The 13,901-nt window shown below is 37.0% G+C and overlaps 5 protein-coding genes across 6 annotated transcripts; 2 read left to right on the top strand and 3 right to left on the bottom strand.

Annotated features, from left to right (window-relative positions):
• Nucleotides 1-31: 31 nt before the first annotated feature.
• On the bottom strand, nucleotides 32-748 carry LOC9317551 (transcription factor TCP11). Its single transcript, XM_021028233.1, has one exon. The coding sequence runs from the start codon at nucleotides 689-691 to the stop codon at nucleotides 137-139; it is 555 nt and encodes a 184-aa protein (XP_020883892.1). The 5' UTR covers nucleotides 692-748; the 3' UTR covers nucleotides 32-136.
• An 18-nt stretch (nucleotides 749-766) lies between these two features.
• On the top strand, nucleotides 767-3,817 carry LOC9317550 (RNA polymerase sigma factor sigF, chloroplastic). Its single transcript, XM_021028232.1, has 9 exons — nucleotides 767-1,151; nucleotides 1,317-1,471; nucleotides 1,592-1,689; nucleotides 1,781-1,966; nucleotides 2,067-2,322; nucleotides 2,410-2,640; nucleotides 2,800-2,940; nucleotides 3,044-3,244; nucleotides 3,310-3,817. The coding sequence occupies exons 1-9, from the start codon at nucleotides 1,067-1,069 to the stop codon at nucleotides 3,595-3,597; spliced, it is 1,641 nt and encodes a 546-aa protein (XP_020883891.1). The 5' UTR covers nucleotides 767-1,066; the 3' UTR covers nucleotides 3,598-3,817.
• A 2,417-nt stretch (nucleotides 3,818-6,234) lies between these two features.
• On the top strand, nucleotides 6,235-6,769 carry LOC9315705. The gene has a single exon (XM_002881437.2). The coding sequence runs from the start codon at nucleotides 6,430-6,432 to the stop codon at nucleotides 6,589-6,591; it is 162 nt and encodes a 53-aa protein (XP_002881483.1). The 5' UTR covers nucleotides 6,235-6,429; the 3' UTR covers nucleotides 6,592-6,769.
• A 2,283-nt stretch (nucleotides 6,770-9,052) lies between these two features.
• On the bottom strand, nucleotides 9,053-11,484 carry LOC9315704 (pentatricopeptide repeat-containing protein At2g36980, mitochondrial). 2 transcript variants are annotated; one of them, XM_021030081.1, is made up of 2 exons: nucleotides 10,697-10,966; nucleotides 9,053-10,583 (listed from the first exon to the last, which is right to left on the bottom strand). In XM_021030081.1, the coding sequence occupies exons 1-2, from the start codon at nucleotides 10,697-10,699 to the stop codon at nucleotides 9,168-9,170; spliced, it is 1,419 nt and encodes a 472-aa protein (XP_020885740.1). In that variant the 5' UTR covers nucleotides 10,700-10,966; the 3' UTR covers nucleotides 9,053-9,167. The 2 variants fall into 2 exon arrangements, with proteins under 2 accessions (XP_020885740.1, XP_002879637.1); XM_002879591.2 differs by having other exon boundaries at nucleotides 9,053-11,484.
• A 422-nt stretch (nucleotides 11,485-11,906) lies between these two features.
• On the bottom strand, nucleotides 11,907-13,773 carry LOC9315703 (UDP-glycosyltransferase 86A1). Its single transcript, XM_002879590.2, has 2 exons — nucleotides 13,169-13,773; nucleotides 11,907-12,941 (listed from the first exon to the last, which is right to left on the bottom strand). The coding sequence occupies exons 1-2, from the start codon at nucleotides 13,692-13,694 to the stop codon at nucleotides 12,004-12,006; spliced, it is 1,464 nt and encodes a 487-aa protein (XP_002879636.1). The 5' UTR covers nucleotides 13,695-13,773; the 3' UTR covers nucleotides 11,907-12,003.
• Between the last annotated feature and the right edge of the window lie 128 nt (nucleotides 13,774-13,901).

Here is a 13,901-nt window from a genome sequence, read left to right as displayed (position 1 = left end):
TTAAATCAATTTGTTTACTAAACCAAATTAGTGGTTTAATGGCAAAATAACATTACCAAACTTTTAAAAATCCTAATTTGAAACTCCAAACCTACGAAGAGTACATTAAAACCTCTACTAAACCAAAAGCCTAATATTACTGGTGGTGAGGTTCCTCCTCCGCCGCGATCTCAACGTCAGAATCCGCCGCCGTGGTCATCGGTTGTAAAAGCATGGCTGTGAACGGCATATGACTGTAACCATTCACCGGATACTGAGTTCCGATTGGCTGACACAGATCCAGCGTACAGCTCGGCGATTCTTGCGTTTGCGTTTGCATCATAGCAAACATCATCGGCGACGAGGAATCAACCGCCGCAACACCAACCGAATTCGAAATCGGCTTAGTCCCGGAGCCAGTAGCGGCAATAATCGACGGTTCAGCTTGACTAAGAAGCCATTCAATGGTTTCTCCATCAGTTTTGTGACCGAGCTCACGCGTCAACTGAAAAATCCTAGCGGCGACGAGAGCCGGCATCATAACTCGACGACTTCTTCCCTCAACCTTAGTGTGACGGTCTTTAGACCTGGCGGAGATACGACCGCAGCCGCCAAAGGAGGATTTCGAAACACCGATCTGCGTTTGAAAACGCGATTTGGAAGCTATAGCGTTGAGGTTGGACTCATTTGTGCACAATTTCTGAAAAATCATCTCCGAATTCGTCGATTTTGTAAACTAATTTCAGTGATGATGAACAAGCTTTTTCTGATTAACAGAGAAAATCTTAGGGTTCCTAAAGGAGAGGGAGAAGAAGATGATTCGAATTAGCTTTTGGATATTTGGGCTTTTAGGCCCAATAAGAGACTCAATCTGGTCCACTAAGTAGGAAAAAAAAAGGGAGAGAGAACAAAATCTGACTTCCATGGCAACAAACAAGTTTTAATTTTTAGAAAAAAAAATTGGGAGTGTGTCGCCTTATCTGTTCGTCATGGCTCTGTAGAGTAGCCTCATGTTCTTATTCTTCTTCTTCCTTAGCCATTCGTGGAAGCAAAAACAGAGTCTTTTTTACTTTGGTGATTCTGTGAAATGGAAGCTACGAGGAACTTGGTTTCTTCGTCTCCTTCGTTTCAGACAAAGACCCATCTCAAGAGCTACTCTTCTCCTTCCTCAGGTACTGAGCCCGTTGATGGATTTTTGTCTCTGCTGGATTCGTCTGGATATGTTTCTTTTTCCTTGTGGTTTGAAGTTCATGGATTTCAATTTGAATTCTTGTATAGATACGAGTTTGAGTTAGCATTTTCTGATTTGTTTTTGTTTCTTTGTTGGTGTTTTGCAGTAGTGATGCTTCATGAGCAAACAACAACTCCTGTAGTTAACTCACGTCATCTCAATTCTCTATCTCGACATTTTCCTGCGTCGGTTCTCTCACAGGAGCCACGGGAAGAGTCTAGGCCTTTGTCACATGCGTTAAGAGAAGACAGAACATCCCAGGTGTGTTTTATAGTAGCAATATTGTCATAAAAGCATGAATCAATCATAAAGTTCTTATCTCTCTAGTCCTCTTGTTTATATATCCGCCTTTGATCGAGATTTGGTTCCTTGCGCTTTTAGTTGACTCTGGAGAGGAGGCAGTTTGATGAATTGGTTTCATCTCGAGAAGATGAGAAATTTGAACAGCAACTTCTTCACTCTGCTGGTTTATGGAATTTGTAATGCCTCTTCCTCTCTTAAACCCACCAGTTTCAATTTTCATTCAATCTTTGAGTTTTCTGAATGATGTAAGCTCTATGGTGTTTGCAGATTGATATCTCCTTTAACAGCTGAAACGAAATTGCCGCCAGTTGTACCGCCCTTAGCAGATGCAGAGCTTTGTGATATTGTTGCACTAGCTCAGAAGGCTTTATCAGCTTCAAAACAAGCTGCATTGTTAGCTGACGACACTGAAGCTAATCCATCTGACAACACCAGGGGTTCTCTCTCCACTAGGTTGCTTTTTTAAACCTTGTTTGTCTTGGCATTATCTGCTTCTTTGCTACTTTTGGGCTGTAATGTGAAAAGCTTTGTATTTCTGGATGTTTGGTTTTAGCTCTTCTATGTCCTTACCGGAAAAGGGAGCCATAGTAAGATCGAAGCGGCAGCTGGAGAGACGAGCAAAGAACAGACGGGCTCCTAAATCAAACGATGTGGACAATGAGGGTTATGTTCCTCAGAAAATTAATGCCAAGAAAAAGTTTAAACAAGGGGTTGATACTGATGATGCGCTTCAGCTCTTCTTGTGGGGACCTGAGACAAAACAACTTCTGACTGCTAAAGAGGAAGCTGAGCTGATATCACATATACAGGTTCATGCTTTCCTTATTCATGTGTCCTTGGACTTCCTTCTTGTTGAGCTTCTCCGGTGCTAACTTCCATAATCTTTGATCTATCAGCATTTATTAAAGTTGGAGAAGGTAAAGACTAAACTTGAATCTCAAAACGGCTGCGAACCAACAATAGGCGAGTGGGCTGAAGCTATGGGGATAAGTTCCCCTGACTTAAAATCTGAAATCCACCGTGGTAGAAGCAGCCGGGAAAAGTTGATTACAGCAAACCTACGTCTGGTAGTCCATATAGCTAAACAATATCAGAATCGTGGGCTCAACTTTCAGGACTTATTGCAGGTTCAAATGAACCCATTATTTTTGTCTAGGCACAAATTTCTTGTAAAATATCTGATACTGTTGTCAAGCTCTTCAATATTTCTGGTGTGGGATAGAGTGATCTAATTTGATGTCCATTTCTCATGATGCTTCTTCTTATGCTTATCTAATGGTTCGTAGGAAGGAAGCATGGGGCTAATGAAAAGTGTAGAGAAGTTCAAACCGCAATCTGGATGCAGATTTGCTACTTACGCCTACTGGTGGATTCGGCAATCCATAAGAAAGTCTATATTTCAAAACTCCAGAACAATCCGTTTACCGGTAACTACAAACTTGTTAAAGAATTGATCAGACCTGACATTATCTCTACTAAAGGATCTACTTTTAAAGCAAGAATTGCTATAATCTACTCATGTTGACACAGGAGAACGTATACATGCTACTTGGAAAAGTATCCGAAGCCAGGAAAACGTGCGTGCAGGAAGGAAACTACCGTCCAAGTAAAGAGCAACTAGCAGGCCACGTTGGGGTTTCAACAGAGAAGCTGGATAAACTGCTGTACAATACAAGAACACCTCTTTCAATGCAACAACCCATTTGGTCTGATCAAGACACCACCTTTCAGGTAACTGTCTTTGAAGATGTTCTGTTGACTGAGCAAAACCGGGTAATAACCGTTTAATCCCACAGGAAATAACACCAGACAGTGGGATTGAGACACCAACGATGAGCGTGGGGAAGCAGATGATGAGGAACCATGTACGGAATCTCCTAAATGTACTGAGCCCAAAGGAGAGAAGGATCATCAAGCTGAGATTTGGGATTGATGGCGGTAAACAGAGATCGTTATCGGAAATAGGAGAGATTTACGGACTGTCGAAGGAGAGGGTAAGGCAGTTAGAGAGCCGGGCATTGTACAGGCTTAAGCAGCACATGAACAGCCATGGACTCCATGCTTATGCTGATTTGCTTGTCTAGCTCATGGAGATATTGGTTTCTTCTATTAATAATGGTATGTGTATACAAAATATACTTTTGTTATATAAGGGTTTTTGTTGATATTCTGAGGAATAGTGTTTTCTTGGATAAGAGTTTTGTCTTTATTTAAGTTCGGTAATTAAGGAAAAAGAGGGATTACCACACTTTGATAATTTGTTTATTTCTGATTGATGTGTAATTGTGCATATCTGTTTTACTTCTTTTAATCAAATTTTCACGAATGCAACTCAAAAAAGCTGGTTGATTAAAATTTGTGTGCAGGTTTTTTGAGTAACTGTTGTAACCAGCTATTCATCAACATTTGTGTACAGGTTCAACAACAAAAGTCACACTTCACAGAGTCTGACCAGACCGACTGATTCACAATAATGTTTTATGAACACTCTAAAAACTAAGCCATATGTCTTTTTTTGGCCCTGTTCGTTTGCTTGTCGCTGGCGACTGAAACCAATGACAGCGACCAAAAGTTGTTCGTTTGCATGTCGTTGGTTCAGCGACCAATCGCAGCGACAGCCGCCAGCGACCAGCGATCGCAATTTTCAGTCGCTGCTTTTGGTCGCTGAATCCAGCGACAGGCAAACGAACAACTTAGAAATCAAAAATATAAATTAAAAAAATAATCAAAAATAAATTAAAATAAATTAAACTAAACTAAATTAAATATAATCAAAACTAAACTTAGTTAAATATAATTAAATTAAACTGAATTAGATTCAAATAAATCAAATTAAATATAATCTAAATTAAAATAAAATATAATTAAGTTAAAATTAATCTTTTTAAATTAAAATATATTAAATTCAAATAAATCAAATTAATTTTAAAATTTTAAAATATAGCGACTGTTTAAAGCGACAGTCAAACGAACAACACAGCGACAGCCGCTAGCGACAGGCAAACGAACAACACATATTGTCGCTGGTCGCTAATCGCTGTCGCTGAATCCAGTGACAGGCAAACGAACATGGCCTTTATCGTGCACAAAGCTTTTCAACGGTAAGACACAAACGGCATTGACCAGTACCGAGCTCTACCACCAAATAACACTCACTTGGTTTTACTATTGTTTCTTGTATTGTCCAAACTGAAACTATGAGATTGATATCATATTGAACGAGATTTTTAACTGGATCAGAGATTCCTATGTATGGCACAAGGGTTTCACTTGTCCTATAGCAATATAGCATCCTATGGCAAGGTCATATTTGATGGTTACATTGACTTTTAATAGATCCTGATGATGACATTTATTGAAAATAAAGAAAGTGGAACTCAATTTATACTTTATGAACTCAATTGCATGTGTTTAATAGATCTTGATTAATACGTTGTTTCTGAAGTTTTTCCTTATATTTTCCAAAGTTTTAGAGGTACAATTCAAATTCGATAGGGAAAATCTCAAAAAGATGTGTAAAAGGTAGGCATCGTACGAATCTAATAAATTGCAAAGAAGAAGACATTTCAGAAGTGGGGCTTGGCTTACACGGACAACCACTCACGTTCAGGTGCATGCCAATGCGGCAATGCCTTACCATTAATAAGTATAGCTCAATTTTATACAATGTTAAAGGTCGACCAAAATCCAAAATAAATGTTGAATTTTAATTAACTGTGTATCACCAATCACCATGTTTTGTTTTTTCCCCTTGCGACATAACATAACACGGTAAGTCTTCCTTTTTTCAACAGTGTCAGTTGTTTGATTTTTTCTCCTCAGAGTGATACATATATGGTTTGCTTTGCATAGTAAATATACTATTTGATGATTTTTTTTCTCCTTTTTTGGTTGTCATATATGTGACGAGTATTTTTTTTTGGTAAAAACTAAGTATGCAATTTTGGTTTTCCATTAATGTTAACATTTTATGTTGATATCATATATGTCAATTATTAACAACATATAAAGTGAGTAATATTTATAAAATCATTTCTAACTTCAAAAATAATTATAATGAGATCATTCTATTTTGATTTGGTTCAAGTTTCTTTTCTTTGGTTTAAATTTAATCCTTACTAGAATAAAACAAAAAGAGATAGCATACAAAACTTAAAAGTCTCCAAAAATTTCGAGTCAAATAGACTTTTGTTGGAAACCTAAACCAAAAACAAAATTACTTAAAAGCCTTTTTGTTTAATGGTGGTCCAATAGTCGAAGAATTTACTCTACAATTGGAGGATTAGGGTTCGAGTCTTGCCATTGTGACTTTGATCATGGTTGGCCATCATGAACACCTTAAAAGAAGAATACCATCATTTCATAGGTTCTAGAGATTAGTCTAAATTACAATTCAGGATTTTAGTTATCAAAACAAAAAAGAAGATTTAATTACATTTAAGTCTTATGTGATGTATTTGAAAAATCAAAAGAAACACACAATAAGATTGATCTACAATGTATATATTTTGAAAATTATCTTAATTAAAAAAAAAAACTTCAACCTGCGTTTCCCTCTAAACGACTAAACCTAACAGCTATTAATTAAAACCAATCCACGTACAAAATTAAAATTAACTAATAAAATATATGTAGCGGTTTGTTTCGTAGTCAAATATTATTTAATATTATGCAATAGTAAATAGTCACCGCGTATGGTTAGTTTGGGCAATTACTTGGTAAGAAACATACTTTTGGGTTTTTGATAATGCTTTGTCCACTCCACTTGACGACTGACTACATAGTATATACTTAACTCTCTATCTTTGTCTCTCTTCCACATCTCTACTACAATTTAAAGCTCATAAGAACTCTTCAATTTCTTGCACTTTTTTATATTGTGGTCGGACTCACAAATTAAGAGAAGAAACCAATCAATGGCACCGGAGGAGAAAGGCACGTGTGAGCCGTGCAAGACCTTTGGGCAAAAGTGCAGTCATGTCGTGAAGAAACAAAGAGCCAAGTTTTACATTGTTCGCCGTTGTATCGCCATGTTAGTCTGCTGGCACGACCACAACCACGACCGCAAAGACTCTTGATTATTTTCTCTTATTGGATTGTCATCTTCATATTTTAAAAATAATATATATCTACATATCAATGTGCATACGTATATTAGAGAAGATTGAATTGTGATTTGTGTTTTGTTTTGTTGGTTCAAATGGGTAGCTTTTGGCCACGTTTTTGTTGCAGTAAGTTTTACTATATTTTGTTAAGATTTATATAAATATGGTAATTAATTACTGCAACTAGTTTAAAAATATTGTGAGTCGTGAGCAAATCTAAGCTTGAGTACGACACTATCTCTTAATTAGAGACTCTAATTAAGTTAAGAGTAAACAATATTAACACTGTAGAAATGTTATATGTATTAGTGACGTTGATCTTATAATCAATTGAGCAATTTGCAAACAAAACCTAACATTAGCCAACTTTTGCAAGGTAACCCTTGAACTATGAAAAATGAAAAATGTAAAATGTAAAACAACCTTCATACTATAACCCTCGGAGGATATATCACCGTGTATATTATTATTTTTTTAATATGAAACGGTGTTATCTTTGATATAAATAAACAAACTAATGTCAGAAGAGAGAACTTGACAACCTATTTTTTTAATATAAATTACAAATGAAATAATTATATATCCAAAGAACAGAATTAAAAAAAATAAAAAATAAAAAAATCACTCCCACCACCAATACCACTTGCTTGGGGCGATTTTGGAACAGCGACGGTCGTGGCATTGGGGACTCATGACATGACTGGCAGTTGTTATCATAATCAGACAGCTTGAACCCTGAAGTCATGGAAATAGAAAACGTGGAAAATTTCTGGCCTTTTGTATTTTCAAAATTTTCCCTTCTGTTGATTTAAAGTTGAGGGTTAGATAAATGTCTCTATGGTAAATCTGGATATAAATAAACACTGTCTACTATTCTATATATAGATAGAAATCTTTTTCTTGCTTCAGAGTCATATATCATCAGATTCGGAGCCATATAAACACCATCTTTTCTTGTCCTTTTTTTCTTTTCTAATTCCATTAGATATGCAAATAACTTTGCCTTCTATATATAAATAAAATAGTTTGTCTGTGTAGAAAAGGAAAAAAAAAATAGTTTGTCTGTTCTTTTGTTCAAATTTCTTGAACTATATACATCTCTCATCAAATTTCTTGTTCAAAGTTAGCATCATCATCTTTTAATGCTAACTTTAACTGCTAAAATTATTTTATCATTTTGTATAACCCACCTATCAACTCTACAAAATTATGGTGTTGCATGCTGCAAATTACGAATATAGAACATAAATTTCCAACCACAGAGATAAAGATAATGAAGTAACTCTGACGCAAGAAGAGAAATAGTTGGAGAATAATGATGGAAAATAATTATGAGGAAGTCTAGTACGATCTAAAGAGGCCATGTGATCTAGTCAAATTCGTACCAATTTATGCCATCTAAATTTTTGAGTTGAGTAATTATTAGTTTTTAATTGGATCTCACACTTAAAACAAGAAATTAATTTAAATCTATATTTATTTTCTTTTGTCAATATGTTGAGTTTCATTCTCAGTTCTTGTGGACTTTTCACACTATAGAAAGTAGAAAATATTGATGTTTCCTTCTACTCTGTGTCTAGTCATTATCAAATTTTTATGAGGAATCACTTATGAGCTAGGAAACACGGAAGCTTCGTCGGAGGTCCGCTTCCCGCTTCGGAATCTTAGTCGGAATCGGAAGCTCTCGGAAGCTTTTGGAATCTCGCTTCCATAACGTTTCTAAAAAATTCATTTTGGAAGCTCCTTGGAAGCTTACGATTCTATTTTGGAAGCTTGCGCTTCCATTTAAAAAATTTGATGTCACAAAATAAATAAGAAATAAGAAATTTTTGACTTTGAACTATTTGACTTTTCTCTATTGTAAACGTACACTATTTGATTTTTAAATATAGAGAGATATTTAGAATTTATGTATTAGATTTGTATGTTAATTATAATTTTTTATATGATATAATGTTTAATTTTTATTATATATGTATATATATATATATATATATATATTAATTTTTATATACGCTTCCAACAAGTACCCACTTTCTATAATTTTTATAAAAATCGCTTCCACGTTTCCAAACGCTTCGCTTCCTCGTATCCGCTTCTGATTCTATGCAACCTAGCTTATGAGTTTATCAAGCAGAGTCAACATAATAACTCAAATCTGATTAAAACTTCATTCCAAAGAACCGATGGAAATTATATGAAACTTAGGTTCAAAACCTTCTTTTACGATGTGTAACTGGAGCATTTGAACATGACTATCTAAAACATGGATTCTAATTTGTCTTTTTTTTTTTTTCAAAATAATTTTCTAAATAATATACATGGCTTTTAAATAGTATGAGACTTCCATGTCAAGATATATTGACCTAAACTACATGAACTAGTGTCCAAATATAAACTAAAAGATTTTAAGCTTGAAGGAACACAAAGAACCTTAGGAAGAAAAAAAGGCTAATTCATTTGCTTATTACCAATACAAATTATACAAAAGTGAATGTTGTTTTTTGGGTATCTGCTTCATATTTTTCGTTGTCTATATCACTAAATGATCAAGGTCCAAACGTCTCTGGGTTTCTCATTTCATGTTGAAGGCAGTTTAAAGTTTCAGAAAGCTCCTCCAAGCGCGGGTGTGAAGAACCACCGACTACAAAAGTTGAAACCCGGTTTCCTACTTCGATCCAGCTACATCCCGGTGTTTTCCTCATTCCTCGCTCAACCATTTCTCTCCTCACCTCTTCAGCTTCCTTCCACCGCCCACTCGAGCAGTACAAGTTGGATAACAGAACAAAACTCAACTCTTCACTTGGTTCTGCTATCTTTAGAACTTTGCTAACTTCTCTGCCTAATTCGGTGTGCCAATGTGTAGAACAAGCACCCAAAAGAGCTTCCCATGAACTATTGTTACTAGCATTAATGACTAGTGAATTGTAAGTTGTCGCCAAGTCCTTTGCTTCTGCTAGATGTCCACCTCTCCCAAACATATCTATCATACATGTTACATGATCTACTTCCAATGGGATTCCATAATCTTTAACCATGGATTCGAATATCGCACAACCTTTCTCTACAAGGCCTGAATGGCTGCAAGTTGTCAGCAATCCAATGAATGTCACATTGTCTGGTTTAATCCCTGACGCTATCATGTTGTCATAGAGCTCTAAAGCTTGATCTGCTAACCCGTGGACACCAAATGCAAAAAGCATTGTGTTCCAAGATACCAAATCCTTGTTAGCTATATCACCAAACGCACGGTTTGATTCCTTAATATCTCCACACTTGGCATACAAATTAACCAAGGCGTTACCAACATAAGCATAACCTTGAAAGCCACAATGGATCAGACAACCATGGATCATTTTTCCATGTCCTAAAAGGGCTAAACCTGAACATGCGTGAAGAACTGCACCATATGCAAAATGATCGGAATCCACCCCAGATTTCATCATTTCGACAAAAAATCTCAGTGCTTGTTCTCCATCTCCATTCCTACCATATCCTGCAATCATCGTAGTCCAAGTAACAATATTTTTCTCAGGGGCCAAACGAAACACCTCAAGAGCTTTATCTGTTTCTCCTACTTTCACACACGCGTCAATAATAGAATTCCAGGATACCTGAGTCAGGACTTCAATAGACTCGAGCTCTCTCATGACATCATCTTTGCAGCCTAATTTCGCGTAGAAACTTAACACAGAATTTTTTGCCTCAACCGCAGAATACCATCCATTCCTCACCATAACAGCATGTACCATCCATCCATAAACCACGTTTGATGAATCAGCACAAGCATTCATCAGAGAACTAAACGTAAAACAATCTGGTTCGAACTCACTCTCCAGCATCTCTTTGAATAACCTTAAACAAGATTCAATCTTTCCACATTGAGCATGCCCTGAGATCATTATATTCCAAGCAAATGGCACCCTTTTCGGCATTTCAACAAAAACATCGAGGGCAGCTTCAAACTGTTCAGCATTCATGTAGGCAAACAAAAGTGAGCACCAAGTCACTTCATTTCTACTATGACAGCACATATCTCGAAACACTTTGTTTGCGCTAAGAGTATCAGAGCACTTACCATACATGTCAATCAGCGAATTATTAACCGGTGACGAAGCACAAAACCCAGACCGGATAACAAGAGACTGAATCTTTCTTCCCAATCTAACATTGCCTAGACTCCCACAAGTGCTCAAGATTGCTGTAAACGAATAATCATCAGGCTTAGAGTCGGAGAATCTCAACTGGGTGAACAGAGCTATAGCTTCCTGATGTAAACCCAGATGAGAATAACTCGTCAACATAGTGTTCCACGCCACGGTATCTCGGTCAGTCATTTCGTCGAACATTTGACGGGCGCTTGTTATGCGACCTGATTTGGCCAAAGACGCAATCTTTGAAGTAAGACGAACCAAAACAGACATTTGGGCAAACTCATGGAGTCACCATATACCTTCTGCTTGTTGGAGCGGTGCCATGGATAACCAATGAACCAGAGAAGAAAGTGAAGCTTATGTTGTTGATTTGTGACAAAAGTTGATAGATTTGGTTCCGAAACTGCATTTTATCAGACGAATTAACACTTCTCCGTGACATTACCAATAGCAAACGCAATCAATTTTCCTTTTGACTAAAAATTCATAGCTTCCTCAAAACAGAGTTGCATAAGCCAGAGTTTGGGTGGACAAAAGTTTAACCGCTAATCGGTTTGATACCGGTTTAGAGATTGATTGTTGTTAATATGCTAACCATACCGTCTGAACTAGGCCTTGACAAAAAAACCGCTAACCAAATAACCGACCGAACCGAACCGAAAAAAACCGAACCATATCCGAACCGAAGTTTTTAAAATAACCGAATGGTTAGTAAAATCTCATATCCAAACTAACCGAAACCGAACCGAACCGATAACCAAACGGTTAACCGAAATATCCAAAAATATATAAGATACCCAAAATTAATATCCAAAATTATAATTATATACTCAAAATATTAATTATTTTTAGAATCAAAACAATCAAATATCGGTTAGTTTTGGTTAGTTTAGGTAAATTTTGGTTATTTTGAGAAAAAACTCAAACCAAACCGAACGTGATAAAAATTTAGTTAGTTACGGTTATCTATTTAAATATTCAAACCGAACCGAACCAAAAGGTAACCAAACCGAACCGAACCAAAATTCCTAAAATATCCGAATGATTATTATATTACCATATCCAAACTAACCGAAACCGAATACAACCGAACCGAAACCGAATGCCACGCCTAGTCTGAACAAAACGGGTGAGTTAAAAGGAACAATTAAATAATTGTTATGATTGGTCAATTTTATTTTATTTTATTTGGCTTTACTCAATTAAACGAATAATAGCTTAGTCTTGTCGACTATATTTCCAGTCCATTTACGTTACACAATTTATTTTCAATTCTATCTCGGACCTCACCAATGAACGTGTTAAAATTCGTCTCCGAAGATCCAACGGCTGTAACCGCATCTTTGAGATGACGTTTAACTTTTTCAACGTTGTTTCTCAGCTCACATGAAGTTTCTCCATTCATCATCAATCTTCTAACATTCTCTGAGACTTGGTCCCTTGTGATCGTCTTCTTCTCACAAAGGTCAATCCCAATGCACCAATCATCAACCACAAGCTTCCTATTCGTGAACTGATCTGTCAAAAGCGGATAACACAGCAAAGGTAAACCACACCAAACACTCTCTAGAATTGAATTCCATCCACAATGTGTAAAAAAACCTCCCACGGCTGGATTTGAAATTACTGCCATTTGGCAACACCACTGGACCACAAGACCTCGATCTTGGGCTTGGTCCACAAACCCAACTGGAAGAAAATCCGGCTCGTCGGATCCAACTATATCCGGACGTAAAACCCAAATGAAACTAATCCCACTAAGTAAAAGCCCATGAGCTATCTCAACAATCTCTTTCTTACCAACATGTGCATAGCTACCAAACGAGACGTAGAGAACTGACCCGGTGGGCCGGCCCTTAAGCCACTCGGTGCAGTCTGACTCGGCCCATAAGCTTGTGGGGACAACCGATTCAGTTGAGAAAACTGGACCGATAGCGTAAACCGGTTGTTTGGCTTGTAGAGCTGAGAGAGATTCTGGTTCGAGTTCTTGCACTGTGTTGCATAAGACGAAGTCGGCTCTCTTGACGTCTTTAAAGGCTTTGAATAATATTCTATAGACCACTGTATTTGTGTCTACGTCTTTGTCGCTTACTTGAAGATATGACATCAAGTCCTTTGGGTCTATTGCTTTAACCCCTGGTACGTAATCGATCACGTCTTTACGATTATCTACCACAAAGTTCAAAAACAAAAATGATGTAAATATACGAAATTGTAAGAAAGTCATCAACTATCTAGTCGTCGACTTCCACATATTTTTTCCAAGATAATACACAAATTTCCAAATATCTATGACTTGTGACAATCCTCACAATTTTCGGTTTAAAAAAATATATACAGCTAATTAGGTTATACTATATTACTATGTAATTAATTAACATGATTAAGAGTGTTACCAAGAGATTTGAAATGACCGTTAGATATTAGGAGATCCATGTGATAATAGAGATTGAGGACTAAGGCTGGTTCGGTCCAAAACGAGACATTAACGAGGTTGTGCTTGTCGCAAATCATAGATGACCAAACATAAAACGTGTCGGCGATCAAGCAAGTCACCGGAGGATCATCCCGGTGGGAGAGTGTAGCGATGAGATCATCCACGTGGGCAGAGAAGACGTGAAGAATGCCTTCGAAAAACTGGTCATGGTTAAGTGAGCGGTCAAAGTCCAAAGGGAAGCCGTCAGTCACGGTGGTGTAACGTATATCGAGCTTGCCGGAGCTGCGAGCGGAGGAGAAGATGTCACCGGCGTCACCGTGATGAGCCGTGGAGATGTGGTGGTGGATGGAGTCGGTGTTGACGAAAGTGATGGTGAAGCCATGAGAAGCAAGTTTGATAGCTAAGTGGACAAAAGGGATAACGTGACCTTGAAGTGGATATGGTATCATCATGATATGAGGCTTCCTCGACTTTGCTCTCTCCATTGATTTTTTGCTTTTTGGAAGAATTTTATTCTCTTGGTGTTTTGAGTGATGTATGGACTGAGAGTGTGGATATTTATCAGGGTTTTGAGTGAGATTTTTATATGGGTTTGATTATGGTAGAGAGAAATTTTAGAGGATAATCTTATATTTTTTTTTTTTTGATAAACCAATCTTATATTTTTTGGTCTACATCATTCGTAGAAAACT

This window comes from Arabidopsis lyrata (assembly GCF_000004255.2).
Source record: "Arabidopsis lyrata subsp. lyrata unplaced genomic scaffold ARALYscaffold_4, whole genome shotgun sequence".
NCBI classification, from domain to species: domain Eukaryota; kingdom Viridiplantae; phylum Streptophyta; class Magnoliopsida; order Brassicales; family Brassicaceae; genus Arabidopsis; species Arabidopsis lyrata.
The sequence above is the reverse complement of the archived record's forward strand: the minus strand, read 5'-3'. Positions and strand labels throughout refer to the sequence as shown.

Bases quoted from the DNA above. Each gene is read 5' to 3' on its own strand.
- LOC9315704 (XM_002879591.2), bottom strand. From the start codon at position 11,042: ATGTCTGTTTTGGTTCGTCTTACTTCAAAGATTGCGTCTTTGGCCAAA.
- LOC9317551 (XM_021028233.1), bottom strand. From the start codon at position 691: ATGATTTTTCAGAAATTGTGCACAAATGAGTCCAACCTCAACGCTATA.
- LOC9317550 (XM_021028232.1), top strand. From the start codon at position 1,067: ATGGAAGCTACGAGGAACTTGGTTTCTTCGTCTCCTTCGTTTCAGACA. The intron at 2,941-3,043 runs GTAACTACAAAC...ATGTTGACACAG, and splicing joins CCAGAACAATCCGTTTACCG to GAGAACGTATACATGCTACT. The intron at 3,245-3,309 runs GTAACTGTCTTT...TTAATCCCACAG, and splicing joins ATCAAGACACCACCTTTCAG to GAAATAACACCAGACAGTGG.
- LOC9315705 (XM_002881437.2), top strand. From the start codon at position 6,430: ATGGCACCGGAGGAGAAAGGCACGTGTGAGCCGTGCAAGACCTTTGGG.
- LOC9315703 (XM_002879590.2), bottom strand. From the start codon at position 13,694: ATGGAGAGAGCAAAGTCGAGGAAGCCTCATATCATGATGATACCATAT. The intron at 12,942-13,168 runs GTAACACTCTTA...ACTTTGTGGTAG, and splicing joins CGGTCATTTCAAATCTCTTG to ATAATCGTAAAGACGTGATC.